Source organism: Syngnathus acus, chromosome 6 (assembly GCF_901709675.1).
Source record: "Syngnathus acus chromosome 6, fSynAcu1.2, whole genome shotgun sequence".
NCBI lineage: Eukaryota > Metazoa > Chordata > Actinopteri > Syngnathiformes > Syngnathidae > Syngnathus > Syngnathus acus.
The window spans coordinates 10,523,646-10,536,540 of NC_051092.1; the positions used below are offsets into that span (position 1 = coordinate 10,523,646).

General features: G+C 41.3%; 3 protein-coding genes across 4 annotated transcripts; 1 reads left to right on the plus strand and 2 right to left on the minus strand.

The window, feature by feature from the left end:
• Positions 1 to 861: 861 nt before the first annotated feature.
• Positions 862 to 5,425, plus strand: ada2a (adenosine deaminase 2a). The gene is made up of 10 exons (XM_037255102.1): positions 862 to 988; positions 1,346 to 1,680; positions 1,892 to 2,111; positions 2,274 to 2,487; positions 2,563 to 2,690; positions 2,763 to 2,853; positions 3,425 to 3,533; positions 3,634 to 3,791; positions 4,386 to 4,588; positions 4,657 to 5,425. Exons 2-10 carry the CDS (start codon positions 1,374 to 1,376, stop codon positions 4,802 to 4,804), a joined length of 1,578 nt encoding a protein of 525 aa, XP_037110997.1. The 5' UTR covers positions 862 to 988; positions 1,346 to 1,373; the 3' UTR covers positions 4,805 to 5,425.
• Positions 5,419 to 8,337, minus strand: ribc2 (RIB43A domain with coiled-coils 2). Of its 2 annotated transcripts, none has more exons than XM_037255104.1 (7): positions 8,121 to 8,337; positions 7,957 to 8,038; positions 6,854 to 7,141; positions 6,664 to 6,782; positions 5,889 to 6,068; positions 5,637 to 5,803; positions 5,419 to 5,557 (listed from the first exon to the last, which is right to left on the minus strand). In XM_037255104.1, exons 1-7 carry the CDS (start codon positions 8,241 to 8,243, stop codon positions 5,533 to 5,535), a joined length of 984 nt encoding a protein of 327 aa, XP_037110999.1. In that variant the 5' UTR covers positions 8,244 to 8,337; the 3' UTR covers positions 5,419 to 5,532. The 2 variants fall into 2 exon arrangements, with proteins under 2 accessions (XP_037110999.1, XP_037110998.1); XM_037255103.1 differs by having other exon boundaries at positions 5,419 to 5,562.
• Positions 8,338 to 11,027: 2,690 nt separating this feature from the next.
• LOC119124683 (apelin receptor B-like) lies at positions 11,028 to 12,315 on the minus strand. Its single transcript, XM_037254884.1, has one exon. The coding sequence runs from the start codon at positions 12,214 to 12,216 to the stop codon at positions 11,200 to 11,202; it is 1,017 nt and encodes a 338-aa protein (XP_037110779.1). The 5' UTR covers positions 12,217 to 12,315; the 3' UTR covers positions 11,028 to 11,199.
• Between the last annotated feature and the right edge of the window lie 580 nt (positions 12,316 to 12,895).

Sequence of the window (12,895 nt, forward strand, 5' to 3'; positions counted from 1 at the left end):
GTGTCTTCAGTGCTGTTTTATCTTTAAAAAACTGTTCTTCAAGGCTACAGTATGTGAAGTTGTGCATGGTGGTATCTAAAGATCTACAGGTGTGTGTGTGCGTGTGTGTGTATATGTTTGAATGTATGCCTGTGTGTGTCTGTTGTGCAGAATTGATGCCAGTTATCAGTTAAGCATGTGTAAATCCATTGTCATTCATTAGTCAAAACCATTTAGATGTGAAATATATTTATTTGCTTTTTTTTTCTTGTTAAATATAAATGTGCTGGCCATGTCTTTTTAAGTGTCAATCTGTGAGGAATTACCTAATTTTGAAAGGTGTTTACAGATTTTTTTTTTTTTTTTTACTTGAATGTCAGATTGTTTGGGAAATGGACTGGTGTATTTTCTATACTGTACATTTCTTAGAAATAAATAATTTTCCTCAAATTGATGTGTTGACTGATTTGTCGAAATGTACTCACAACTAGTTGCTGCCATGTGTAGATGAGAAAAAATACACTTGTAATAATGGCCTGAAAAATTCTCATTTATTTCAGTGAAATTGAATACTGATGATTTCTCTTAATGCGTTTTATACAACTGTGCACCCATTGGAAATTACTAGGCACGGCTCTGCGTATGCTGCGTCTGCTGCGTCTGATGAACTTTGAACGGAATTATACCATGCAATTGAACAGCATTGAACTTTGAACGGAATTATACCAAGTATTTTGTGTGAGTTATGCGTCATATTTTGAAGTTTTCTTTCCCGTTTATCAGGCCGTGATCCGCGTTTATTGGGACAATGTGACTTAATGGGGCTGGAAGAAACCCAATTGCAAGTGTTAGACGCGGTTTTATAAGGGGCGGGGCTTACAGGCTCCGGGGAGCTGCTTATGACAGGACTACTCGCCCGGGTTGCGAAGAGGCTACATTTTACAGCATTTTATATTGTCTGATCGCCAGTGTATTTTAATTTTTGTTGTTGGGACTGCCACGTTTTAAGGTAAATCATGTTGAATAAATCACAATGGGTCCGTTGGATCCGTCAATCCTTTGTTTTGTAAAAATGCAAATGAGTGTTTACATCTCAGTTTATAATATCCTTCGTGTGTTGTATTTACCCTTTGCTTTCATGTAATTTGGGAGCCATTCGCTGTTAGGTTTCACTACTGTAACCATTTTCGCCATGAAACCTGATACACTAAACTACGATTTACACGTACTACTGGTAATTTGACACGAATGCACTAATTTTGGTACATTTATCCAGTTAAAGCAATTGGTTATAAAAGTTGTTTTATTTGCTTTAAATCCACAGGGACGTTGAAAAGGTTGAATAATATGCAGTTTTGTGTTTAAGGTCGTCACTTTCTGCGGTTTCCCAGTGTATGATGGTGGCTGAGTTACAGCGCTCCCTCGCGGCGGTTGCCTATCTACTGCTGTGGCATGCAGCAGATGTCTTCTCCCTGCCAGACCCCAAGAAGAGGGAGGCGCTCATTAAACTTGAGACGTCCCAGCAAATTGGGGGGGAAATTGTGCTAACGGACTTGGAGAAGCTTCTGGATGCTCGGCTATACCAAATGAAGCAAGATGAGATGGCCAAAGCTAATTTTCCCCCTGCCATGCACTTCTTCCGGGCCAAAACTTTAATCGAGCGCAGCCCCATCTTTAGCTTGCTGCAGAAAATGCCCAAAGGTGATTCAATTGATCTAATGTTTCCCAACCTTCACTGGGCCAATCTGTACTGCCCGAGAGATGAACAAAAATGCATTATTTGTTTTAAATAATTTTTGAGTACATTGACTGGTGTGCTGCTGCATAATGGTGGTAATCGCTGATTTAATCACTCATTTTGAGATGCCCACCCATCAAAAAAGGCACACCTGTAATGGAGGTTTTGTTTCAGGTGGAGCCTTGCATGTCCACGACCTCGCCTTGGGGGACCCTGAATGGCTAGTGAAGAATGTGACATATCGGCCAAACTGCTATATGTGCGTCAGTGACAAACAGTCAGTCAGGTTCATCTTCTCTTCAGGGCAGCCGAAGAGTGAGCCTCACTGCTCTTCCTGGATCCTCTTGGAAACACTCAGAAACAAAGTCATCAACGTCACAGATTTAGACAGAAGGTGACCTATAATTGTGTAAAAAAAAAAAAATTTTTTTTTTTTCATTTTCTTACAGTAGGAGCAACATAATATAAAATTTAGTTGTCACATTTATCACGTTTTTATGTCATGGAAACCTATGAGGTTGTCATGACACGAAACCTTTGTTTTGTTTTTTTCCAGCATCCTGGCCAACTTAACTCTCTTCACTGATGGTGATCCTGAGGCCTTGTATCCTGACCAGGGTGTGGTTTGGGAGAAGTTTGACCTGAACTTCATGGCTGTGATGGGTCTGCTCACATATGCTCCAGTGTTCAGAGACTATTTCTATCATAGCCTCGGTCAATTCTACAAGGATAATGTCATGTATGTGGAAGTGCGCACTTTACTTTTGCAGGTCAGTTGTTTTCATGACTCCATTGAATGGTTTTGATGTTTGTCGTTTCCTGATACCATACTTGACTGCATTCAGGTATACGAGCTGGACGGCACCATTCACGACTCAGCATGGGTTCTGAAAACCTATAGAGATGTCACCAAACAATTCATAGCTGACCATCCAGATTTTTTTGGAAGCAGATTCATCGTTGTTGGCCACAGGTGCCCCAAGGAATCCTGCCTTTTACGAATAATCAAACTGCAAGTGAACATTAATCGTGGTTTATCTTTCAGAACAATGGATGCATCAATGTTGAAGGGGATAGTGCAAAAGGCAATGCAGCTCCAGAGAGATTTCCCAGACTTGATGGTGGGCTTTGATTTGGTAAGAAACTACAGTTGAAATAAATTGTGCTACATGAGTACAAAAGTACAAATCAGGCTAAAACAACAACATTTATACAAATACATGAAATAAGAGAAAATAGTTTTTTTCTAGAAAAATATGGTCTCGATAGCAACCACTCCTGCAAGCAACGTGGAGCAAAATTAAGTCATACAACAAGATAAAACAAGAAATTAATAACAATGTCAGTAAAAAAAATTCAAAAAACAGTAAACCCAAGTCCAAGTCCCCTGCTGAGCCAAACGTCAATGAATAAAATGTGTTCTAAGATGCACAACAATACCAAAATTGAATACATTCAAAGTGAACTCCCAAAGTCTCATGTATGATCTTAATTGACCAAGACGAAAACAGACCTTTTCATAGAATTCTAGTTAGTTTTATAAACTTCGGATGTATTTTCAATTAGAATTTTAAAGCATTGTGTTTTATTTATTTCTTTTTTTCAATTTTAGTTTTTGCTAACCTTGCTCCACACTTGACCTTTTGTATTCAATGTAGTTGTGATAGCAAACTACGTTTTGAATTTTGTTGAACTCCCTATGCGCAGGTAGGTCGCGAAGATGCCGGAAAGCCGCTTTGGTATTTCCGAGATGCCTTGTCGCTACCTGCAGAGATGGGCGTGACACTTCCCTACTTTTTCCACGCTGGAGAAACAAGTAAGACCTTGAGCTGCTTCCGATGAAAGGGATTGAGGGAAGCATTAGAAAAAGTGGAATCCATGAATTTCAAATATATGTTTGGACTACCTTTTCGTAGATCTGGAGGGCACGGATGTGGACCAGAACTTGCTTGACGCCATTTTGTTTAATACTTCACGCATCGGCCATGGGTTTGCTCTGAATCGTCACCCTTTGGCTCGAGAACTGTCCAGGAAGAGAGGTGTGGCTGTGGAAGTGTGCCCCATATCCAACCAGGTACGCACGCTCTTGTGTTTCCACACATGAACTGATGTCATTCAGCATTTGACAATGATATGAATTCAGCAATACAGTAGCCGTAAAACACTTGAATGTACTTGAATATGTACGGTATTTTCCATACACTTGTTTACAATGTGTTCAAAAAGTGTTTTTGAAGAGGATTAACGCGTTTGAAACGTGGCGTGGGCAAATGTAAATTATTCCCCCCCAAAAAGTTTTTTTTTTATTTACCTGTTGTTCTGAAACAAATTCCTAGTTTTATCATTTATATCATCATTATCAATTTATTTCACTTTTGTCTTTCAATTAAAAAAAATCTCATAGATAAAATATTTCCTTATTTGCTTCATCTATAATTCTGATGAGTATAGCTGACAGACACCCTCATTCCAAGATATAAAAATACCATCACAAGAAATGAGAGCGTTATACAAGAAACAATTAGAATAATTGTAAAGGTTCACATTAGGTTGGAATTTCTTTTCTTTGTGTGTTTTTAATGAATTTCCGATCAGAATTTTCCAAGCCAAGTAGTCAGTGAATCTCTGGTTGTAGTTTACCAGTGAAATTCCTCTCATCCTGGAGCAGGTATTGAAGCTGGTAAATGACCTACGAAACCACCCGGCGGCGGCACTGATGTCCCAGAACCACCCGATGGTCATCAGTTCAGATGACCCGTCCATGTTCGGTTCCTCCGGTCTCTCCTACGACTTTTATGAAGCCTTCGTGGGCTTCGGGGGCAACGGCTCCCATTTGGGCACTCTCAAGCAATTGGCCATCAACTCTATTCTGTGAGTTCAGCCCACGTAAAATGAAAATTGTGCTCGCCTGCTGACATGTGGTCATTGTTTTCTTCCAGGTACAGCTCACTCAGCCCAGAACTGCAGAACAAAGCTTTGGATTTGTGGCAGATGAAATGGGACAAGTTTGTTTCTGAAAATGTTTTTCAAACACAAAAGTGTGATTCTGGCAAATTTTGGGGTCTTATCTCAGCATGTGTTCTTTGAGGAGACTATACTGCTGTTCTGTGAGCAGGAACGTGGGGCTTTACTGCTCACACTTTTGTGTGGACAAAAGGCACCGTTGTTTTTTCTTTTTTTACTTGAATTTGCACTTTGTAATGGTGTTCTTTGGGTTTGTTTAAGTGTGCAATGCAGCATGCTTTCTTTTGCCATCGCCATAGGAAAAACAATTTTTAAACATTTCATATGCATTTTGGTCACAACAAATTGTGTTTATAATTAGTGGAACATTTCGGCCCAAAATCAATTTTTCAGAAGTGTACAGTAAATGTCACACTGAGTCTTTTCTGGAAATCAATTTTCAAGTTTCCAATTGGCTATAATGATGACTTTAGAGTGTGAGGTTATAGCACCTCCCTTTGTTTTGTCAATATAAATGTCGATTTTTATTGAAGAGGCTCTCAAGACCCCAAAAGTAAGGTGAACATGTTTTTTACTGTGGATCATGTCGTGTGTGTGCTTTGCTTGTGTTTTATGACGTGGCTCAGGAAATGCTCTCTGACAATGCGTATTTTTAAACTGTCCTGTTTCTATAAGAAGAGCGGTGTTGTCGCATTGACTGTGAAAATTGTCAAAAACTCTCACTAAAACGTTGCATATTTAAAAGGCATTATATTTTATTTCCTCATTTGAAGTCTTATTTTGAGACACACAATAACTCCGCTTTAGATCATCAGCGGCTGCTGGTGTTGAATTGGGAGAAGAATCGCTCATCAATGTGTCCCCTCCCAAGGTCCTCTTTCCTTAAAACAGACACATGACTTATGAAGCGTCTCTAAAAGAACAAATGGCTCAGATTCGTGTGCGTGAGTTGTACCTGTGCTCCTGTGATGCAGCCAGCTGTTTGTTGGTGCCGTCCACGTGTCGTCTTAGCTGCTTTCGATATCGAGCCTGCTGCCTCTCCAGGAGCACGGCCGTATGAGCCGAATTCAGACGGATGCCATCGTGTTGCATCTCTTCTCTTTTCTTTGCTAATTCTGCCCTCTAGAATGCGTGTCCATTTCGAGTCAAGCATGTTTTATTTACACAGAAAGAAAATTTGACTTTGGTGTAACTTTGCGGCTGTTACCGATTTCTCTTCAATTTGATGCTTGTGGATTTGAGAGATCTGCATCACGCTCTCGGGAGGCGGCTTCCTGTCGCTGTTAAGATGAAGGCCGGGTGCTCCCATCATTCCCGTGTGCAGACCGTGCTGCTGGATGTCCTCCTGCTTACGCTCTTGACGACGCCTTTCTTCTGCCTTTGTCATCTTAACAGCAGAGGCAAATCCAAGTTTAGACTTTTCAAGTTTGCAACTGTTTGGTCATTTCTGAAACAAATACAATTATTTGTAACAGGCCCTCACGCCATTGAGGAAAACCCAAAGGTTTTGCCATTCACTAACACAGGCATGTGGGCAAAATAGGCCCCATGTGCCACATTGTGTTCATACACTTTTTAGTTCATTAATTATGGTGCAATTCGTTTAATACCTTTTGATTCCAAGTTGTTTTTATTTGATGCTTGATTTACAATTGATCTGCAGAAACAGATCTTCTCCAAGGCAAAACGGTTAATGTCCTGTTCATTTTAGGACATGTTGGTCTTTAAGTCTCCTCTTGATGAATTTGTCTACTGAACTGTCACTAATAGTGTAATGGTCTTTAAAAAAGTAGTGATGTTGACCCGTGATTGTTTCTCATTATTTAGTTTGAAATTACACACCGCTTTACATGTAATTGTTTTATTTTTCGCTCAGTTTTATCAATGCTCTATGCAAATGAAACTCAGCTTAATTTTTGGATAACCTGCCATGCATCAACCTGCTGTGTGAACCACATTCCCAACCTTGAGGCATGACTCACTGTGTTCATATTCCACTCTTTAGTTGCAGCCGCGACTGCTTTTCTCCTCTCCAGCTCTCTGTTCTGGAGCTGCAGAGCTTCATTGTCCATTTCTACTCTGCTTCGGTCGTCCTGCAGTTCTGAAGGCCCGGACGAAACAATGAGTGAGCTCCGGTTTGTGTGCATGTGTGTGAATGTTATTAAAACCTACTCTCCATCTTCTGTCTGTGTTTTTCTGCGCTCTTCTCTTCCTGCTGCTGGATGAGCCACCTTTGGAGCTGCTCCCTCTGCCTCTGCGTTCGTGGCCTGCTGTCTGGATCCTCCCCAAGCAGACCAGGCAACATCATCATCTGTGCTTCCGAGCCCAACTCCTGCCCATCCTGAGGCTGCTGGTACTGACAACACAAGTCCGCTATGGCCTTCTCCGTGTCATGTTTGACCTTTAGTTGTTGAGTATGGAGCAAGGAAGCTTGATTTATATCTTCCATCATAGCAGCATCTACGGGGAGCACCTACAACTGGTTAGTCAGACATTCTAATAGAATATTATTGTTTGATTTGCAGTAGTTTGTCCTTATTTGCGCACAAGTGGGTGACCTGGTCAGCCCAAGTGACTTCAGGCCAGATGCAGGGTAGTGTAGGAAGACTCCACATTGGATGAAGGATTTGACCCCAGAACTTGAGGAGATGTGCTAACCACTACCCCACCTTGATGCTATTGTTAAGATTAGATTCAGCCAGGTGAACTGTACCGATAGGCTTAAAATATTTAACTCGCAAAGGTCAGAGTGATATAGAATACTGAATGATGTTAAATAGTTCCATCATATATTGTATTTGCTAAGGTTAAGTACAGTATATCCCTTGGAGGACAGTTTTACATATTTTCCTTTTTTATTGCAAAACTGATCCTGAAAGCATTCAGGTCCATCTGATTATGGACCTAAATGCTGTAGACTTAAAAAGTTCCCCCTCTAACATCTCTATTTGTTATTTGTACGATGCATGAGGACCATGGAAAAGAATTTATTTCAGTCTTCCACTTAAAAAGTCATAAGTTTCATTTAACAATTTTCATGATTCCAATTCAACATGTCAAAAAAATATTTTTTATAGTCCATAAGAAGTAATCAGAATTGATTTTACTCTAGTAATTACAGGAATTGACCTTTTGAAAAGTATTTTCCATGCGTGTGTTTAGATGAATGGTGGTTTTTAATTAAACCACAGAAATAAATTAACTTGGAAAATAGGTAAATATGAAAAACATTGAGAACAATTTTACTACAAGGCAATTTTTTTTTATCTGCTTACCATAGGCATCTTGTTCTTCTTTTTCTGCCTTTTTCCTTGCAATCTTCTCAGCCACTTGCTTGTCAAGAAATTCCTTATCAACCTTTTTTTTTTTTTTTGCGGGAGAGTACGGGGTTAAAAATAATTTTAAATGCAAAAGAAAATGTTCAACACAAAAAACTTACTCCGATGCACCTCAACTTGTCGTCAAACAACCTCGCTCTTCTTCGAGCCTCAATGTCTCGACGTCTCTGCACTTTGACATTTGACAGGCCTTCCAATAACAATTGAGTGTTGCTCATCATCATCGTCAGACACTGGCGAGTCGAAGATGTTCACCGTGGAAAGGTTAGGAGCCCTTTTGTCCAGTGGGCGTTGTACCAAACACACGGGTTGCTAAGGCAACGCTTCCTGCTTCTTCGGAACAAATCGGCTATTTCCGCGATGTCTCCGAGACAGCTGCACAATGTCATCTCGCTGTACGTTTTTTAAAAACAGGTTTCTCACCAACAATGATTCCCCCGTTACAATTGTACTAGCAATGCTGGTATTAAAAATTAATTTGATGTTTTCATGAGACCTTGCAGTATTTTTAAACATGGCTATTCAAAATTCTCCACTAATAAATATGTGGCCCAGAAATGTGTATTGTACAATGCAGTAATTGTATAATTCTTGATGTTTTCATGAAAGGTGCCTGCAGTTAGTGGAAGTTGGATGGGGACTTCAGTAGACGTGAAGGCCACCCAGCAGGTCATCCCATGCAAGCAGACTCGGATACACGTTGCCAAGGTACCACTTGAATGATTTACACTGTAATCTTGTGCTCTTCAGTGATTTTAGAATAGAATATAGAATAGATCTTTATTGTCATTGTCACATGTACAACGAAATTTAAAAAGTGCCAACCGATCCGCGCATGCGATAAAAAATATATAGAATAAATAGAATAAAAGATAAAAAAAACAAGCTAAAAACCCACAGAAGAACATACACAGACATAATCATTTACGTTTAGCTGCATTCAATGTGACGTGTGGGCATTGTAGGATAAAAACTGTTGGCGAATCTGCTAGTCCTCGACCTAATTAATCTGTAGCGTCTGCCTGATGGCAACAGTTTTGTGTTTTGAAACATAGTCCCTCTGCAACCTTCCTCCTTATCCTTCCTTCTATTAGACATGAAAACATTTTGTCATCATAGTGTCAAAGCAAGGGAACTTTAGCAAACCACTCGGATTTGATATGATGATCTGGGTCCTGATTATGTGTCACACATCCTGCTTTGCTTTATCAGCACAGGGCGATTTCAAGTTGTTTTGCGCAACTCAAGAAACCAAAGCAATATTGGCATGTTCTTACAATTTAGGGTAGCAGCAAAGGTACTAAACTTGCTATTTTACAATGCACCATTGGATTGGTTAGTGATGTTTTTAGTTTTAAATGTGTTTGACAACCAATGTTATGATTAAATTGTAACCAAGCGTATGCATCACTGGAAATACGAGATGCATATATACATTTGACAGCGAATAGAACGTACACAACATGTTTTCTCGTTGTAACTGGACACACGCAAACAAGGTCAAACTGGATGTGGTAAACTTGTACAATTTAAAGAGAGCCAACACAAAAAGAATGCTTTAATTATTATAATAAAGATCTAGGAGGGAGAAATGCAAAAATGTTAGATCAAAAGAAATTGAGAAAAAATACACAGATGGAAAATATGTAAACATTACAAAGAAATACAAGACAAAGCTGTATTTAAGAATAAAATATTGTTTTACTTATTAGACCTTTTCTGCCCCCTGACTCATAAGCATCCATGAATATTATCTGACTAATAACAGGGCTATTTCTGACTTCTGTGCCCAACTCCGCAATTTGAGGTGAGGCTGGTTGCTCGTTGTCACACTTCCTGTCTCACACAAGTATTTGAACAGGAAATATGCAAATTCACAGTTTTATTGTTGGTTCATAAAAATGATTGGCTTAAAAAACAGTTTCTATAAAGGAGAGAACACAGAATGAGAGTGGGGAAAAATATCAGATAAACATTTGTATTTTGTTTTTATTTTTACTTGTCACGCAGGCCTGCTTATCCCTGCATTACACAGACGATTCACATTTCATCCCTTGAGATTTGTCTGTCAGGAAGGTGCAGAGTCAAGAACCTGGAAGTAAACATCTAGTGTTGATTGAGTCCTCCAGACCCACTAGACTAGCCATGACAAACTACGGCCCGCGGGCCACATCCGGCCCACGGGGCCGTTTAATCCGGCCCGCCAAACCTGTATAAATTGTATTATTTAACTTTTTTTGGGGTCATTTTCCCTGCAATTAGTATGTTTCCCCAATAGATGGGGAAGCAATTTTTACTCCCGGAAGCCGTGTCAGAAAGCTCGGTGCACACTCACAAGTGCGTGTACTAAGTAGTACGGACCCGGCGCACTCCGCGCTCTATTTCCATCAGTGCTGAATTTCGAGTGTGGGCTGTGACGTCAGCATTCTCGTAATTCGCGCGCTGACCTTTCAGATACAGTTTTACGCTCATGCCACCCACAAACCTTCCCCTGGAATCCTTCCATTAAAATGAGTGGCCCGAGGAAAAGAAAGGTGGACACTAAGTGCCGAGTGTTTAAAAAAAAGAGAGGACAATTTGGCTCGACCTACGTGTGTGAGCAGACGTTCAGTCACATGAACGTCAACAAAGCCCGTCACAGATCTAGGTTAACGGACCGACACCTCGGCTCTATCCTAAGAATTACCACAACAAATTTTACTCCAGACCATGATGCACTAGCAAAAAAGGGAGACCAACAATACTATTGATTTCTTTATTACTTTATTTACAAGTATTCTTTCATTGATTCTTCAAGATGATGTATTTGGTCAGAATGTTTGCCGTTTGATCGCCTCATTAGATAAACACATTTCATAAATCTGACCTGCAGGCGCCGAAGTGATGGAAACTACTATTCATAATAACAGTGTCGTATTTAATGAGAATCACTGATAGTAGTTTTTTGGTGAATTTTTTTTTTTAATCCTTGTTGATAAATGCATTTGTTTTCTAAAAGCTTTTTTTGAATATCCATGCTTTACTACCTACTAAAAGTACAAACCTTTCATGCAATGACCTTTACATGTCATTTCTATTACTTCACACAAACACTACATCCATCTGCTCCTGGTTCGGCCCCCCGATCAAAATTTCGAACCAAATTCGGCCCGCCAGTCAAACAGTTTGCCCACCCCTGCACTAGACCCTGGTGGGTTTCTGGCAGTACTTCTTGAGCTGAAGCAAGTGCAGGCAACGTGACCTGAAACGCAGGTCCAAGAAGGCGTAGAGGAAGGGGTTGAGGCAGCTGTTGATATAGGCCAGGCAGGCGGTGTATGGGTAGGCCAGCAGCAGAGAGCGCTGGAAAGCACAGGTAACTGGAAACAGGTTCAAATCAGAGAGGGTGCCCATGGTTCTCACCACATGGTGGGGGATCCAGCAGACGGCGAAAACCACAACCACTGTGGTGATGACCTTCAAGAGTTGCCACTTGCGTTGGTCTCCTTTGCGATAAGTGTTGAAGTGGCGAATCACCGTACAGCCGATCAACCCATAGCACACCACCATGGCCAGTAAGGGGAGCAGGAACCCCAGGGTGGATAATGAAAAGCTTAACCCGGCATACAGCAAACTCGCCTGATGCTCACTGGTCGTGACAGACCTGAAGTCTAACCTGCAGAAAGTGCGGTTGCTGCTCAGCTCGTCCAAGGTGGTGCGGAAGACGAGGGCGGGCGTAGACAGGAGTCCCGACAGCATCCAGACGGCAGCAATGGAGGCGTAGATGTGGCTGCCGGTGCACAGCAAGGACAGTGAGTGCACAATGGCCAGGTAGCGGTCAAAGCTCAAGCAGGTGAGGAGGAAGACGCTGGCGTACATGCTGAGGAGATCCACATAGCTGATGATCTTGCACAGGGCCATCCCGAAGGGCCAGTGGTTGTCCATGGCCGTGTACAGCACCCACAGGGGCAGTGAGACGGTTAAGGCCAGGTCGGCCAGGGCCAGGTTGCCGATATAGAGGAAGGCCGCTCGCCGCTTCCTTTGCGCCCTCCACACGGTGGAAATGACCACGCTGTTGCCAAACAGGCTCAAAATGAAGATGAGCATGAAGAACACTGAAATGAGCGGCCGGGACAACGTCCCCCTGGTGTAGTCGCACATGGTGTTGTTCTCAGTCTCCTCGTAGTAATAGTACTCGTCGGGCGTCTCACTAGGCTCCATTTCTTTTCTCTCTTGGTCTCGGGGTAACGTGTTGCTGCTTGTGTCATTTGCCCACTCTTGCACAATCCCGTGCCGTGAGGATGCATGCCCTCCTCCACCGCCCACTTTGGGTGCAAACACAGCCACTAACCTATTTAACCTAGAAAATTATTTTCTATTACGACATCTACCATTGCTCTTTTCTTTACTTGCCTTGTTGAAAGCATGGTATTATGAATATCATGCAAAAAGGTATTTCCATTTTATCGAAGCGCTTCATCTATCCGCTTGGCCCAATGCCAGCGTTGAGCTACAGTCCAGGGGTGTCAAACTAATTTTTGTCGCGGGCCGCATCGTAGGCATAGTTTCATTCGGAGGCTCATTATGATTGTCATTGTCTTCTATACACAGGATAGGCTACAAAACAAACTGATGAATAACTAGTTTTGAAGTCAGAGACTAGTAAAAACTGTTCAAATATTTTAAAAAGACGAATGGTAATAAAAATTGCAAGCAATATTTCAATTTTTATTTAAAGTGAAGACAATTTGTAATTAAAGTAATGACAAAGTCGATACAAAATTTGTCTTCGCAGGCCACGTAAAATGATGTGGTGGGCCGTATCTGGCTTCCAGGCCTTGAGTTTGACACGAATGAGATACACGATCTGCGAAAAACCTCTAAACCTTTAGGTGTGAAG